General features: G+C 54.6%; 6 protein-coding genes across 6 annotated transcripts; 4 read left to right on the top strand and 2 right to left on the bottom strand.

Annotated features, from left to right (window-relative positions):
• Positions 1–150: 150 nt before the first annotated feature.
• EI97DRAFT_378569 (uncharacterized protein) lies at positions 151–1,871 on the top strand (the record flags this gene model as incomplete). The annotated part of the gene is made up of 3 exons (XM_033795668.1): positions 151–262; positions 316–674; positions 723–1,871. The coding sequence occupies 3 exons, from the start codon at positions 151–153 to the stop codon at positions 1,869–1,871; spliced, it is 1,620 nt and encodes a 539-aa protein (XP_033653442.1).
• A 1,383-nt stretch (positions 1,872–3,254) lies between these two features.
• Positions 3,255–5,337, top strand: EI97DRAFT_458902 (uncharacterized protein; the record flags this gene model as incomplete). The annotated part of the gene is made up of 2 exons (XM_033800949.1): positions 3,255–3,304; positions 3,351–5,337. 2 exons carry the CDS (start codon positions 3,255–3,257, stop codon positions 5,335–5,337), a joined length of 2,037 nt encoding a protein of 678 aa, XP_033653443.1.
• Positions 5,338–5,691: 354 nt separating this feature from the next.
• EI97DRAFT_433843 (uncharacterized protein) lies at positions 5,692–7,129 on the top strand. The gene has a single exon (XM_033798468.1). The coding sequence runs from the start codon at positions 6,097–6,099 to the stop codon at positions 6,838–6,840; it is 744 nt and encodes a 247-aa protein (XP_033653444.1). The 5' UTR covers positions 5,692–6,096; the 3' UTR covers positions 6,841–7,129.
• A 515-nt stretch (positions 7,130–7,644) lies between these two features.
• On the top strand, positions 7,645–10,490 carry EI97DRAFT_467623 (uncharacterized protein). Its single transcript, XM_033801610.1, has 3 exons — positions 7,645–8,019; positions 8,068–8,249; positions 8,328–10,490. Exons 1-3 carry the CDS (start codon positions 7,825–7,827, stop codon positions 10,363–10,365), a joined length of 2,415 nt encoding a protein of 804 aa, XP_033653445.1. The 5' UTR covers positions 7,645–7,824; the 3' UTR covers positions 10,366–10,490.
• Positions 10,491–10,502: 12 nt separating this feature from the next.
• EI97DRAFT_399456 (fungal cellulose binding domain-containing protein) lies at positions 10,503–11,638 on the bottom strand (the record flags this gene model as incomplete). Its single annotated transcript, XM_033796421.1, has 3 exons — positions 10,503–10,883; positions 11,051–11,369; positions 11,552–11,638. The coding sequence occupies 3 exons, from the start codon at positions 11,636–11,638 to the stop codon at positions 10,600–10,602; spliced, it is 690 nt and encodes a 229-aa protein (XP_033653446.1). The 3' UTR covers positions 10,503–10,599.
• A 1,623-nt stretch (positions 11,639–13,261) lies between these two features.
• On the bottom strand, positions 13,262–14,797 carry EI97DRAFT_419575 (protoheme IX farnesyltransferase mitochondrial precursor; the record flags this gene model as incomplete). The annotated part of the gene is made up of 1 exon (XM_033796996.1): positions 13,262–14,797. The coding sequence occupies exon 1, from the start codon at positions 14,789–14,791 to the stop codon at positions 13,262–13,264; it is 1,530 nt and encodes a 509-aa protein (XP_033653447.1). The 5' UTR covers positions 14,792–14,797.
• Positions 14,798–14,856: the final 59 nt, after the last annotated feature.

Raw genomic sequence — 14,856 nt, forward strand, 5'->3', positions numbered from 1 at the left:
TGGCATTCTCAAGCTCTGGAGGCCGCGGCAGGGTCCAAGCAGAGAAACAACGCGTCTCCAACTGTGTACAATGTCTTCAATGGCAACGACTTCTCAAGCAGCACTCTCCTCTCTCCAAAGTCCATTGTTACGCAGAGGTCCACCAACCCGATGAGCATACGAACCCTCACATGTCGCACGCGGTTCGCGGCACGCCGACTCTCTCAACTAGCATGTCGTGGTCTCCTAACCCTTGCTATCGAGACCAGTTGTGATGACACTAGTTAGCAATGTCCTCACTGAAGTGGACGCTCTTGATGCTAATGCTCAATATAGGCGTCGCGGTTCTGGAGACCCGGAACAGTTCATGTGGTCCGACCAGTGCCATCCTGCATTATCACAAGAAAGTCACATCCAACAATACACAATACCAAGGGGTACATCCTCTTGCCGCGCTTTGCTCCCACCAAGAGAACCTCGTGAAACTTGTAGATGAGGCTATCCTGCATCTACCACCCCGAGATGCACCTCACCGCACTCCTGAGAAGGGAGTGTCATCCGCGGCCGATTCCGAGTCAACCAGCTTCAGATCGAAGCGGCTGCCGGATTTCATTTCCGTCACAAGGGGCCCGGGAATGCGATCCAACCTGTTTACAGGAATAGATACCGCCAAGGGCCTTGCAGCAGCATGGCAGGTACAACTCTAGCCTCACCGCCCGTCATGTGAAGCTAACGTCGCGAAGATTGACCTGCTCGGGGTGCACCACATGCAGGCACACGCTCTTACTCCTCGTCTTGTAGCGGCACTCCAGAACACGTATCGACCTGATGTCGTCCTGCAAGCAGCGCAACCCAGAGCTCACGGCACACGGCCGGATTACCCCACGATCGGCACAAATTCAAAGATCGAGGTCGAGCCCGACTTCCCCTTCCTATCCGTACTAGCCTCTGGAGGACACACGCTATTGATTCAGTCGACATCCCTCACCGACCATCATGTTCTGGGAAGCACGGGTGATGTTGCCGTGGGAGAGTGTTTGGATAAAGTTGCTCGTGTTGTTCTTCCATCCGAACTGCTACAGACTGCCAAGTCTACTATGTACGGAGCACTATTGGAAAGGTTTGCATTTTCCCAGAGCCAGGTAGTCGAGTCGGGCAAGGGTGCATTGAATCCCAAAATAGAAGATCAAGGCCAAGGCAATTTCTTCCTGGAAGACAGCACTGCAGAAGAGTATCGAGCAATGTACGCAACACGATACACCTACACTGTACCTAGGAATCAGGAAGAAGCATTGCGGCAAAACACTACCAAATGGGGTTGGAACTTCAATCAACCCCTTGCAAAGGCCGGCGGCGGGGTGAAGAGCAAGAGTCTGGAAATGAGTTTCTCTGGACTGATGACCGCCGCTGAGCGCGCAGCGTCGTACCAACGAGACAGTACGACTGGAAAGCAGACCAGGCTTGTCAGGCCACCTGGAGATCTCACAATGGAAGAGCGAAGAGATATTGCCAGGGAAGTGATGAGAGCTGCTTTCGAACATATCTCGACGCGGGTGGTGCTGGGGCTGCAGCACATTCTGGCCAGCCCCTCCCGCTCGGAAAAGGTGCCGACCGTTGTGATGTCCGGGGGTGTTGCAGCGAACTCGTTTCTGAGATACATGTACGAAGCCCCCCTCATCAGTTCAATTTCGACTGCTGCAAAAACATCCTGCATGTCCTCAGCGTTCAATTCGCACATCGCCCCTGCTCGTTGTTGCTTCAGAACCTTACTGACTCTAGAGCAGTCTTGCCAGTACCCTTGTAGCGCATGGCTATCACGAAGTGAAAATAGTCTTTCCCCCGGCAGCTCTCTGCACAGACAACGCGGCTATGATTGCCTGGGCTGGAATTGAGATGTACCAGGCCGGATACAAGGACTCGCGATCGATTAGAGCTGTGCGGAAGTGGCCCTTGGATCAACTCCTTGTACCACCAAAGGACGACTAGCAACCTCATGGGCCTTGCTTTCGGGCATATCCTCCACTTGGACAGGGCGTTCAGCCGAACGTCTCTTTTGCTCTATAGCAATTGCCACATTTCCCGTCCGTATTGATGCTTGCGGTCCGAACAACAGGCAGAATGGAGATGCCGAGACCTCCAACAGATGGCAAAGAGACCCGGATGTAATGCTGCGGCTCCTTGCAAGTACCCGGAGGAATGGTGACAAACCTGGAGTGTGTCGCTAAAGTCGAGCAAAACCGGGTACTTCGTACATTTCACGTGCATATTCGAGTTCTGCGCTAAATACAGAAACTCGAAATATGCCTATTGAGCCTGTACGCCGTTGTACACATTTCGCCTCCTCGGGTCGGGTCACCTATCCCTTTGGGCTTGCAATTTGTAGCGGTCATCATACGCCGCCTTGTGGTACCATCGCTATTCCGATTGTTTCCTTGAATCCATCCGTTGCTGGCCGCTTCACCACTGGTCTATGACGCAGTACTGGTGTCGAACCGAAGAACACGTCATGATATCTGCCATCAGCACGATCGTATTCGGGACGATGTGCAAACTCGTTAATGCTTGCCTCGTTCTCGGGCTGTGGTTGGATCGATGCAGAACGCCTGGTGGCGAATCTACTTGCTTCTAGACCGAATTGTGTGCCCATGAGAGAGGTGAGGATATACGACTGGCGAATTTATTGACCTTTTTTGTTTTGGACGAGTCGTTTTTCACCCCATACTCGACTGCAAGGGGCTTTCATATAAGCTTCTTTTCCCTGCATCCAATCCAAGGCGGGCTCGGCTCATTGCGGATCTTCGGTGCGACTTCTTCAATTTATGTTCCATATACCCATACTACCTTCCACTTTATCTCTGTACCTCGTTACCCAGGGTCAGAAAAATGCACCTCAGCACTTTATACCTTATCCTCGCGACCGCTAATTTTAGTATGCCAATCATGCCAACATATCTCATTCGGCTTGAACAGGAAGCTTGGAATCCGAGAAATAATGAGAGACACAGACCTAGAACCTGGATTGGGAGCGACAAACGGCTAGTTGCAGGACGTCAAATATCTGACACGTGAGAAAGAATGCTCGGTGCAAGCGACGATAGTGGAACCATTCGTATCTTTCATTTGCAACATAGTGCTTCCTGGCTGGGGAAACAGGTGATCGTGGGGAAGAGACGTCATATAATATGCCCACCATCCTCGCAGAGCTCACAGTATCGTAGAACGGACAACGTCAACGGTCTACATCGAGTCGATTGTCTGAACACGGACACAGAAGGATGACTCCTTCACAGCGAAGCGTGCTAGCTCTGCTCGGCCTGGTCGCTAGGTATGGCCTCCCTGTTGATACAAGACGTCGATACTGATTCTGTTAGTGTGCACGCGGTTCCAGCAGCTTTGCCTCTTCAGAATGTACCTGCCGCGAGTGACAACGTCGGATTGAACCCTCCTAGCTACACGGCGTCATGGGACATTGCTCCTCCTCAAACGACTGAGAAGCCCGACGATTCAGACGAGCCCATTATCCCCTTCCCTATTCCCAGCAATCACTTCAGTCTTGGCAAGCCGTCTTATACGATCTCTTGGGAGGGTGAAGCTCCTACGGATGAGCCCGACGAGGAGCCGGGCTATCCTGTTCCTCAACCTACGCCAAGCAACCAGATCAGCTTAGGAAAACCCTCTTTCACGATCACTTGGGATGGAGGAGTTGAACCAACAAAGGAGCCAGGACCGGTCGATCCTCCGCCAGTTCACCGATCTAGCACTCGACGAACTCGTCGCCCAACTCCTATCCGTCCTACTCATGTGCGCCCCACTTCCGTTCGCTCTAGGCGCCCACCAATCCTCTCTGGACTTCCGACTCGGTACAGCATTACCTGGGAGACAGAACGCCCTCAGAACACCGGAGGAGTGCACTGGGATTTGCGCAGGCGGCAGTATGAGGAAGATCCGGAGCCTGTTCCAGACGACGAGCCCGTGGAGTCCGAATTCCCCCCAATCGTTTTGCCAACCCCACCAAACTCGATCGGAATCCAGCCTCCTAAGGCAACCGTGATCTGGGGTCGCCATCGCCGCCAGTATGAGGAGGATCCAGAACCCGTTCCTGACGACGAGCCAGTTCCTGACGACGAGCCCGTGGAGTCCGAATTCCCCCCAATCGTTTTGCCAACCCCACCGAACTCGATTGGAATCCAGCCTCCTAAAGCAACCGTGATTTGGGGTCGCGTGCGCCGGCAATTTGAGGAAGACCCGGTCCCCGAGCCTTCAGAGACTGCATCCCCCGAAGACCCTGAAGAAAGTGACATCCCTGACCTGCCTCCTGTCCTGCCCACACCGCCAAACTCGATTGGAATCCAGCCGCCTACGGCAAGCGTGATTTGGGGAAAAAGGGCCGCATCCCCAGAGACAAACACCTACGTCGAGTTCACTAAGATCATCCCCTCTTTCATACCCCCTGTATTGAAGCCAACCTATGTAGTCACGTGGGACAAGAGACAGGACGAGGCTGAACCCACGGATGAACCGATCGACCTGCCCTTGCCAACGCTCTTCCCGACTCCTTCCGATGACATTGGACTCCAACCACCTAGCGCCACGCTGATCTGGGGCAAGGAAAAGCGCAATCCCGAAGCCGAACCCCAGGATTTCAGCTTGATCTTTCCTTCCGGCATCAAAATACCTACTTGGTGGCTCCCCAGGCCTACGCCCCCTGTTATTTCATGGGGCAAGCGCGACGCTGCTCCTGCACCCACGGCTGCGGCAGTGCTCGAAGAGCGTGCAGAAGCCCCTAAGAGCTGTCTCATTACCACGACGGTTTCTCGCGTTAGGATATGCCCTCAGATCAGGTGCATAGACACATGCCCCCCCTACGAACCCCTTGAGGATGAGTATGAGCTCGTGGACTCATCACTTGATTGGGTTGCGAGGGACGAACCTAGCGAGCACAAAACTTTTGACTGCCCAGTCACCCTCACTGCGACCAAGAAATGTCCCTTCTGCTCGTGCACGAGGCGCCCCACGCCGATTACCACCGTCAAGGTGCCCACGTCCACCAAGATACCAACTCCGCAGTGCCCTACGGTCACGAGGACTGTCGTTCCTCCCTGCGTGCCTCCGATGTGCCCGGATACCAATGAGGCTCCTTGTGATCTCTCCAGGCCAATTCCCAAGATGCAGAAGGCCAGGAGACAGGTGATTGAGAAAAGGGTTGTGACAATCGAGACTGTCGTTCCTCCAGTCACTGCTCTTCCCCCTGTCTATGGTACGTGTACTTCGGCAGTGACGAAGACGGTAGTGAAGCCGTGCCCTACTTTCACTTGCGTACCGTGGGATAGGTGTGATGCGGCGCAGATTGTAAGGTGAAGATTTTCGTTCTGTAAGATGGGTGCATGCGGAGGGGACATACCAGTGTTATGGGCTTGAGCAGGAGGTTCAGTCGCTCGAGTGTGCCGAGTGGATCTACAGGTAGATGTGCTGCAGAGTCTAGTTTGTACGTGAATACCTTCGTTGGTTCGAATTGAATTTGAGATTTTCCGTCTTCTACATATTTGGAGGTAGTCGTGCACAATGCATTGCCAAACAATAGGATGCTTGTGAAGTGTGAATGGGCATTCACACTTCACAAGCATATATGATTAGCAGGTGCTAATCATATAATAACACCACGTGACACCGCGATTATCACCGCGTCGAACTCGTCAATTGGACTCTCCAGACCTCCTGCTGGCACCGCCCTCCGCCAACAACCACATACACCATCGTACTACTACGATTATTCCTCCTTCTCTCGATTGTTCTTGCTAAAATGGGTAGCCAGGCTGTTCTCGTATACAGAACTCACGTACAGTGGCCCCACCGGTTGACACCTTCCCTGCCTGGAATCCAGACTCCCAGAGACTTGCCTTGACCGTCGCGATTCGCTATTGCACTTTCCAAAACGTGGGACATGTCGGAGTGGCCGGGAAACTAGGCCTATTAACCGAATCCCATCCCAAACTCTCCTACTTGCATTGGAGTCTGTCATTCAAGACCTGGGGGTTTACGATTACTGCCCTTTCATATCCGTCGTTGTTGTTCGGAACCCACCATGTCTGCTGATTTCCCGTGCTCACCTCGCTCAACATGGGTTCCGGCTCCCGGAGGAGGCCCATGGTCATTGACTCCGAGTCCGATTCCGATGTAACGATTGTTAAATCCGCCTGGAAACCGATCGTCATCGAGTCCGACGATGACGGCCACCCTCCACCCAAGAAGGAGCAACTTCGCCCTTCGATCAGGGAGACCATGGAGGTCGACTCGAAGCACGCCACTTCGAACGAGAAGGGGCGCTTTCAGCAGTCCGATTCCGATAATGCCAGGAAGAGGATGTTCAAGATAGATTCCGAAGACAGTCTTTTTATCAAGGAGGAGTTTACCCTTGATTCTAAGGACCACGATCGCTCTTGGATGAAGACGGAGGTTTCCCAGCAGTTCGATCCCGACGAAGAGCCATTGGCTAAGAAAAGGATGGTTAAGCTCGAAATCGACCACAAGCCCCTCGTGAGGACGGAGGTTTCCCCGCAGTTCGATCCTGGTAATGAACGTCCGGCCAAGAAGAGAATTCTCAAGGTCGATAACGATGACAAGTCCCTCGTGAAGATGGAGGAACGGCAGCCCACAACACATTCAACGCCCGGTCAAGATTCGCATTCAACCGATTCCGTATCGACTGAACCGATCGATCCTTCGTACAGAATGGGCATCAAGCGCAGTTTCAAAACGATGGGCGGAGAGTGGAAAGATTATTGGATGCAAGCGGCCGGAGTGGAATTTTTTAACGGGCGAACTCGTTGTACGATCATTTGCGCGGTGTGCCAAAAGAGGTGACCAGGAACACGGCGCGCCGCTCGTACACTGACCCGGTGTCTCCGTACCTGAAGGAGAAAAGGTTGAGGAAATTATGTTATACTGGTGACTAATAAGTCGGACAAGAACCGCCTCACTCGCTCTGCCTCACTACACGAAGGGCCAGCAACACATCTTATTTGGGTTGAATTGATTTATCACAACAGATTTTGGTCCTGAACAGTCGATATGGTGGAGGGCTTATGTGGTGGCTATGAGGGCGTGTCTTTGAGGAGATGGCATGGCAGTCAACAATATAGCAGTACACAATAGCTTCTAATGGAGTATTCACCAACGTTCCAATGTCAATATGGCTCGTGTTGTCGCTGAGTGGGTCATTTCGCATCACAGCTGGCAACTGGAGTTGGGGCTGTCGGCCCAGGAGCGACATACCTGCCAGGTCACGCGACTGGTTCCCAACTCAACCAACCTTGGAATCCGAATTCCACGGAAAGAAATATACTGCTTCTTTTCACGTCCGACTGAACACGACCGTGTGCGCGTAGGGTGTATTGACCTTCTAATTAGCCCTTTCTGCGCCTCCCTCCAGGTATAACCGGCCGTAAAGCACCGTGCCCTAGTGGCGTAACTAGAATATAGCCAATTGGATTTCTTGAAATACGTATTCTAACTTGGATTGGAAGTACTGGGGGTTGTACAGTCGGACGTGGGAGGATGCGGTAGGACTGGAATGGTGACTTACATAATGACACCACGTGACACCGCGATCTCAGGCTGGCCCAAGCGTCACTGGAGCCTGCGCTTCCGCGTTCATGGTCGTGATAGACCAGACAGGACTATAACAGGTTGCCGTGGGCCCTCAATAGGTGTACCGATGTCCACTCCTCCGAATGCTCACCGCCACAGCCATATCTTCCTACCCAGACCGCTTTCTCCTAGTTAAACCTCTCTACATTCACGTCGTTTCACCCTTTCGCCGACCGCCCCACCGTCGGCGCGTAAACCATGTGGTTACTTGAGCACGAGACGCTGTTCCCAGGGAAGCGCACATGGCTTCGCCCAGGCTCACAATATCTCTTTGGACGGACAACCGCAAAATCAGGAAAAGGCGAGGATGGCAATACCATTGGGATTGAGAGCAAACAGGTCTCGAGACAGCATATGATGCTGAAGGTGCTTGAGGTGCCTGCGGGAGACGGGGTATGTTCTACGTATGTAAGAGAGGGCTAAATGAGCTGACAGGCGCAGACGAAATTACATGCTAGGACTCCTGTCGAAATCACGGATCTGAGTTGCAAGCGCACAATTGTTGATGGGGAGAGGCGGCTTCAGAGCGAGAAGAAGGACGGGACGATTGTGAAGTATGATGCAATGACTTTGACGGGGACGGAGCATACGATTAGGTTGGCTCCGAATTATCCTGAGTTCAAGTACGTTCCGCGTCTACTGGAGGATGAAAGCATTTCCCATGCAAAGTGTGTACTGCCAACGACTGACTCTGCATGAAGGATTTCCTGGCATCCCGTCGTCTTCACCTTCGCATCAAGGGACGGCCGAGCACAAGCTTCGCAGCTTCATGCCATTGACATCAAAACGACCACGGATTTTGTCCACGGGCAGACCACGCACGTCATCTCGCTGAAGCGCAACCTGCCAAAAGTGTTACTAGGTCTATGTGCTGCTACGCATATCGTAACTCCCGATTTCATCGATGCTGTGGTAGGCGTTGCATCGCCTCAGAATAGAGATCCAGACCAATACAAAGGCTCCAAGCTGGAGGAGGATTTTGATGCTTGGTGGCCCAAGGAAGAAGACTACATACCACCGCGGGGACAAGAACCTGTACGGCGACCAGAGAATATGCTGAGGCCTGATGCACGGCGGTCGGAAGTATTCTCAGGTTTGACCTTCATCTTTTTGAATGAAAGCCAATACGAGACGCTACAAGACTCAATAGCTGCCGGTGGTGGTAAGGCATTGTTGTATAACCTTCGGTTTGGCGAGACAACGGTGGATGAATATGTGGAGTTCGTAAGGAACGTAGCGGGAGAAAAGGGAAGGCGCAGGGGCCCCGAGCGTCTGCCAGTAGTGACGATTCGACTGTCTAACTATCCAGAGGGAATGGAAGAGTGGGCCCTGGATTTCGTTACTGGCGTAGACCAAGCGTTGAATCAACGCTCTATCCAGCAGAACGAGTTTCTTGATGCCATCCTCACAGTCGACACTTCGTCACTGCTGCGACCACCTGCTCAGATCGAAGTCGGCTCCAGCATGCCAGAGCTGACCCAGCACAGCGTTTCACGCGAACGCATAGCAGCCTCTCAATCAGCGGCCCCTCCTAAAGCTCCAGAACCGACTCTTGCGCCTACAGAACCTGCGGGAGTGATACCCCGAAAACGCGTCCGTCGGGGGATCACTCAGAGCCGTTTCACGGGCTTCGACGACTACGAGCCTCCCTCCAAATTCCGCAAAACCCAGGATGAACCTATGGAAGACGTTAAGATATCTGTGGGGACGCAAATAGCGCCTACTCAGGCATCTTCCCATCTGCAAACGGAAGGTCCAGCCTCGACCCAGATTTCTCGCCGCGCTGCATCACCTGCGGTCGATTCTGTCGAAGAAATAGACGAGGATGAGCTATTCCCAGCAGCTGCCGAACTGAAACGGCGCAGAGCAGCTACGCGTGGCGTCACTGCCTCTGTAGAACCGGAGGCATCAGCAGCAGCTGCGACGAAACCGAAAACCAAGGCTGGAGAGATACTAGAGCATCTGCACAGGACGAAGCAAAAAGTACTCAAGGACGTCAATGTCCAAGAACAAACGAAGAAACGTCTTCAGGAGGAAGAAGAAAAACGCAGAGCGGATGAAGAAAACCTACGTGAGGCCCTCCAGGGTGTCGATATCTCTGACATTAGGGGTCTAGTCCAGGTAGAAGAGATGGAGGTCTTACCCCGGCAAAGGCGAACGGCTCAGCGTGCTCCAGGCCCCATGGATCGCTGGAACGACGAGTGGAATGGACGCAAGAATTTCAAGAAGTTTCGGAGAAGGGGGGTGGAGAGGGGACCGGAGCGGCCGCAGAAGATGATTGTGGCGCTGGAGGAGGCGAAGTCGAAGAAAGGGGTTGGGACGGGCGATGCGTTTTTCCTCGAGGATAGCACTCCTGCTGCGTCGAGGCGGACGCAGGAGGAAAGGAGAGAAGAGCGTGGTAGGAGAGCGAGAGCGCTGGATAGTGAGTCTGAGGTTGAGCAGGGGTTCACGAGACGGAGGCGGACTCAGGAGCGGGAGGTTATTCATGTGGAAGACAGTCTGATGGATGATGAGGCGGAGGAGGTGGCGGAGAGTTCTACGACGCTGAGGGATAGTTCGCAGCGGGTTGTTGAGACACAGTCGCAGGTTACGGAGACTCAGAGGCAGACGCAGACACTGAGGAAGAGGCCGCCTATCACGGTGGCGGCGGGACAGCGGCCGAGCAAGAAGGCGAGGGGGATGGGAGAGGATGATAGTGATGCTGAGGAGACGGGATTCAGACTTAGGCGGAGGCGTTGAGGTGGTGGGTTTCAGTGGTGATGAGATTTAGGTAGACCCTTTGTCAGCGTTAAGGAACAATGTTTTCTCACTACAACAGTACAATGGTCACATTTACGGACATCACTTCGCCTTGCCTAACGCTTTGCTTTCGTCTGAATGAAAATCATACATTGAATCTACAACACTGCTTGACATTCCTCACACGTAACCAGGTCGTCCAAAAAACCCCCGTCCAAATCCAACTGAACCCCGCTAACCAGTCCAAGGCCTCGGTCCCGGCGGCGTATAGCTCGTGGGAACGGGGTAGTAGATGTTGATCTGGATTCCGGGGTCGCTCGCCTTGTACGCACCCGGGAAGCTAACGAGGGGTCCCGGGGTTCCGTTTCCACCGCCCGTGACCTTGAGCTGGCCGCAGGAGATGTAGAACTGGGCGCCGCCGGGGCTGCTCGCCGAGTGCAAGGCGATGTGCTCGACGCGGAAGAGGTATTCGCCCGAGGGGAGGGACTGGGGGAGGGTGACGGTGACTTGGGTTTTGCCTGCGGAGGGTGGTTAGTGAGGGGGAGGAGTGGATTGGGAGAAGATGGAAATGGTGGATTCAAACCACTTATAAAGGGAAGAGATTCAAGCGGGGTGAACGAGGGCATCTAAAAGGGCGACGACAAAGCCACCGAAAGAAGAAGAAAAGGGAAAAGGCAAAACTCACCCTGACTACTCCACGTCAACCCCTGTCCCGAAATCGTCGGCCTCTCCTCATAAATCTTGAACCACACATTGCCGCTGCCATCCCACGTGGCGGCCGTCTTGCCCTCGGGCACCTTGGCGAGGTAGAATTGCAGCGGGCCCGGGTGCGAGATGCTGGTCTGGGCGGTGAAGCCGACCGTGTCGCCGGCCTTGACTTCGTAGGTTTGGGCGCCCGTCCCCGGGGACAGCTCGTAGCAGCGGATCTGCGTGCTGGAGACGTCGGTGACGGGGCCGTTGGATTGGTAGTTTGTCGTTTTGCGGACGTATTGCCATTGGCCGGTCTAAGGGGAGGGGGGGATGTTAGTATCCATTCATGGACTAGAAAGGAGGTGGTGGGTGGAGGTTGAGGGATAGGGGAAGGGGTTTTGCTTCTTCTTTGGTGTACTGAAGGAGAGGATGGGTGGGATATATCCATCCGCTCCTCCCGAGTGCACAGGAGAAGAGAGGGAGGCCAGAAACGTACCGCCTTGCCCCCAGCAACCAGAGCCGGGAACGTATAATGCGCCGTCGCGCTCGCCGCAAGCAGCGAAGAAGCAAGCAGGTACTTCATCTTGGGCGGTGGTTCACGATACCGGTACTTCCTTCACACAGCGGTTGGGTATGGGGTATGGATGCACACAACGAGGTCCAATCTGGAGGCAGCACTCTCCAATATATATATTCACCGTCCCATCCCCCGTCCTATCCGTCCTTTCATATACTTACCTACCTGACGTGGAAGATCCCTACTAACGATACCATCACGCCCTCGTGCTAAACTTGTTTCCACCAAGTACGCACACGCAAGCCGGACCAGACAGTGGACATCCCATTCACCCTGGGAACATTTTAATCTATTGTGACGAAACGACCCCATACTAGTACATATCTACCCCATGGGCCGCCCACGCCGCAGCCTCATATGCACCCCAGACGCCTCCCCTTCATCCTTCTCGTATCGCCCAAAGTCCCAAAAGCCCCGGCGACTGTCTAACCGCCATCCCTCCTCCTCCCATGTTCCCGACCACCCGTAGCGCGTCCGCGTCGTTTCGATTCACTCTTCCACTCCTCTTCCACTAGTCTACCTACTCTCGGTATGTACATACCTCAGTACCTGGCCTAGGGCAAGCTGCAGCTGGGGGCCAGTAATGCCGACGGGTAAAAAGGCCAGAGACCCGAAGCCGCCGTCGAGATAGATTGATGAAGGGCGGAATTACAGGTCGACCTTGCCTTGATCCTGGCCTACTACTGGCGACCATGTAGATTAAGTGGAGCCGTTTGTTCGAGGGTGCCTAGGTGGATTCTGGAAAACAGCAGAAGGACATTGTCATCGCCATCGCCATCGCCATCGCCATCGACATGGTCCTCCTACTCACCAGGACGTACTCTGGACTCCACTCCGTACATACTTGTTATCCATCTATCCGTCCGCACAGTCAAAACCTCACTCCCCACCCCTCAAACCCAACAACCCCCAAAACCAACAACTTCCCGTCCTCTCCATAAGCTACACTTCACCACTACACAGTACACTTCACCACTACACTTCGCCTACACACCTCCACCTCCATCTCACTCGCACCCCAACCCTCAAACCCTCAAACCCACGCCTAGCGTCCCGTACTCCAACGCGTGACCTCCTGCAATATATATGACATCCCGAGCCCTCCGAGCCCTCCGGAAGCCCAACCCTTGATTAAACCGCATCCCACATCCCACACCCATCTACACAGTACGGTTCGTACCTACTCAACCCAACCCATACCCACCCACCCACCCACCCACACCTCGTCCACGGGCCTACGGCCCACGGCTGCACGGCATCGCTACCCATCTTCGTTCCCTCGCTCGCGATTGCGCAAGCCTCCTTCGAGATGAGAAAATCTTGGATGACGTAAATGTACGTGTTAAAAGTGTGCGTCGTTTAGACTGTGCCTGGGTGGGCGATGGCATAGAGAGGTGGTTGCAAAAGCAAGATGGACTATGTATACAAGCAATGCAGGTATGAAGTACAAAGCACAAACTACTGGAGGAGTTCGTGCAGTCGACGTCCACGTCATCGCGAAGCAAATTCCTCTACGTGAAATGCATGGGCGAAAAAGCAGCACCTGCCATTTGCTGAAAGGCGCGAATGTAGTGGCAGTAGTACCAACCGTACACTTAGACTCCAACACCCTCCCCACAAACCACCCCCCTACCCACTCTGCTTCCCCTCCAACTCATCCCCATCATCATACAACCCCTCCCCCCCCTCCTCCTCCTCCTCCTCCATCCCAGGAAACCCAAAAACACTCCTATACACCCTCTCACTCAACCCCTTCTTCTGCGCCATGGCCAACACCATGACAATCGGCAAATGCCACACGCTGGCCCAAAACAATCCCCTCGCCGTCCCCTTGTGGCCCATGTCGCGCCAAAACTGCCACGCGCGGTACGCCATCCACCCATTCACCACGCTGCTCGTGCCCGCAAACCCCCAATCCGTGACGCCCCAATAGCACAGCCCGATACAGATGGGGAACGTGAGGAGCGCGTACCGCAGCGCCACGCGCCCGTTCAGCGCCGGGTTCACCCACGCCAGCATGCGGTACCCGGCGTACTTGTACTCGTCGCGGATGGACCACGAGAGGGAATTGAAGTGCGGGAATTGCCATGCAAACAGCAAAGCAGCGAGTAGCCACCCTCCCGCCGTGCCCTCGCCGAACAGCAGCTCCTGCCACGTTCCCTCGTGCGCGCATTGTCCGGCTGCAGCGGTCCAGCCCATCAAGGGGGGGATGCCGCCCACAATGGCGCCGACCCACGTGTTTAGGACCGAGAGCCGTTTCATGGGCGTATACACCCCCGCGTAAAGCGCGATGTTTGCGGCGCCGAGGAGGGCCGTCGTGGGGTTGACGCCGTAGTACAAGGCGCCTGTCCCCGCCGCGCCGCAGAGAATCGCAAAGACGAGAGCACCCCTTGGGCTTATCAGTTTCCTGACCAACGGCCGGTTCCGCGTACGGCTCATCTTGGCGTCGTGCGCGGGTTCGAACAGCATGTTCAAGGCATTGGCCGAGGAGGAGCACAGGGCCGTGCCGGTGGTGAGGAAGATGAGTGTGAGTGTTGAGAGGGACGGGGTTGCGGTTGCGGCGGGGGCTAGCAGGCCTGGAACGGGATAGAGCGAGTACGCGGCCGTCGAAGTGAGGACGACGAGGAAGGTCAGTCGAGGTTTGGAGAGGGAGAGGTAGGTGGTGAGGAGTCGGCGGATGGAGCGGTTGGGGAGGCTGGAAGAGAGTGCTGCTAGTTGCGCAGAGGCATCCGGGGCGATTGGGTAGCTTGCTGAGGGATTGGAATTTGCCTCCGCTTCGTCTCGTCTTTTCTTCCTGCGGCGATGGGGAAGCACTTCTTCGTTCGCATCTATGGGTGTGGGAGTCGGTTCTTGTGTAATTGCTGGGGCGGTGTCTGTCCGTGACGCCGACTTCGAAACTGAGCTTTGCAATTCCCTTCTTGTTCCACCTACTGAACTGGCAAACGCCTCCCTCAAGAATGAGTTCGGCCAGAAGTAATCCTTTCCAATTGCCGTCCGACCCTTCTCCACAGCTACCGCACCTTGTCGCGCAGAAGGCATCGTGGAGAAGAGCTGTCTGCGCGGGATTGATGCGCGAGACAGCTTCCTCCAACATCGCAGACAGACGGTATTCGCATCTTGACTCGGGACAGACCGTGGTAAAGGAAGTCGGAGGCTCATTGCGCGTGGACGTGAGCTGCAACTTTTTTGGAAACGCAGGCTCAATTGATGAAGCCCGCCAAGAC

This window comes from Westerdykella ornata (assembly GCF_010094085.1).
Source record: "Westerdykella ornata strain CBS 379.55 unplaced genomic scaffold EI97scaffold_12, whole genome shotgun sequence".
Taxonomy (NCBI): domain Eukaryota; kingdom Fungi; phylum Ascomycota; class Dothideomycetes; order Pleosporales; family Sporormiaceae; genus Westerdykella; species Westerdykella ornata.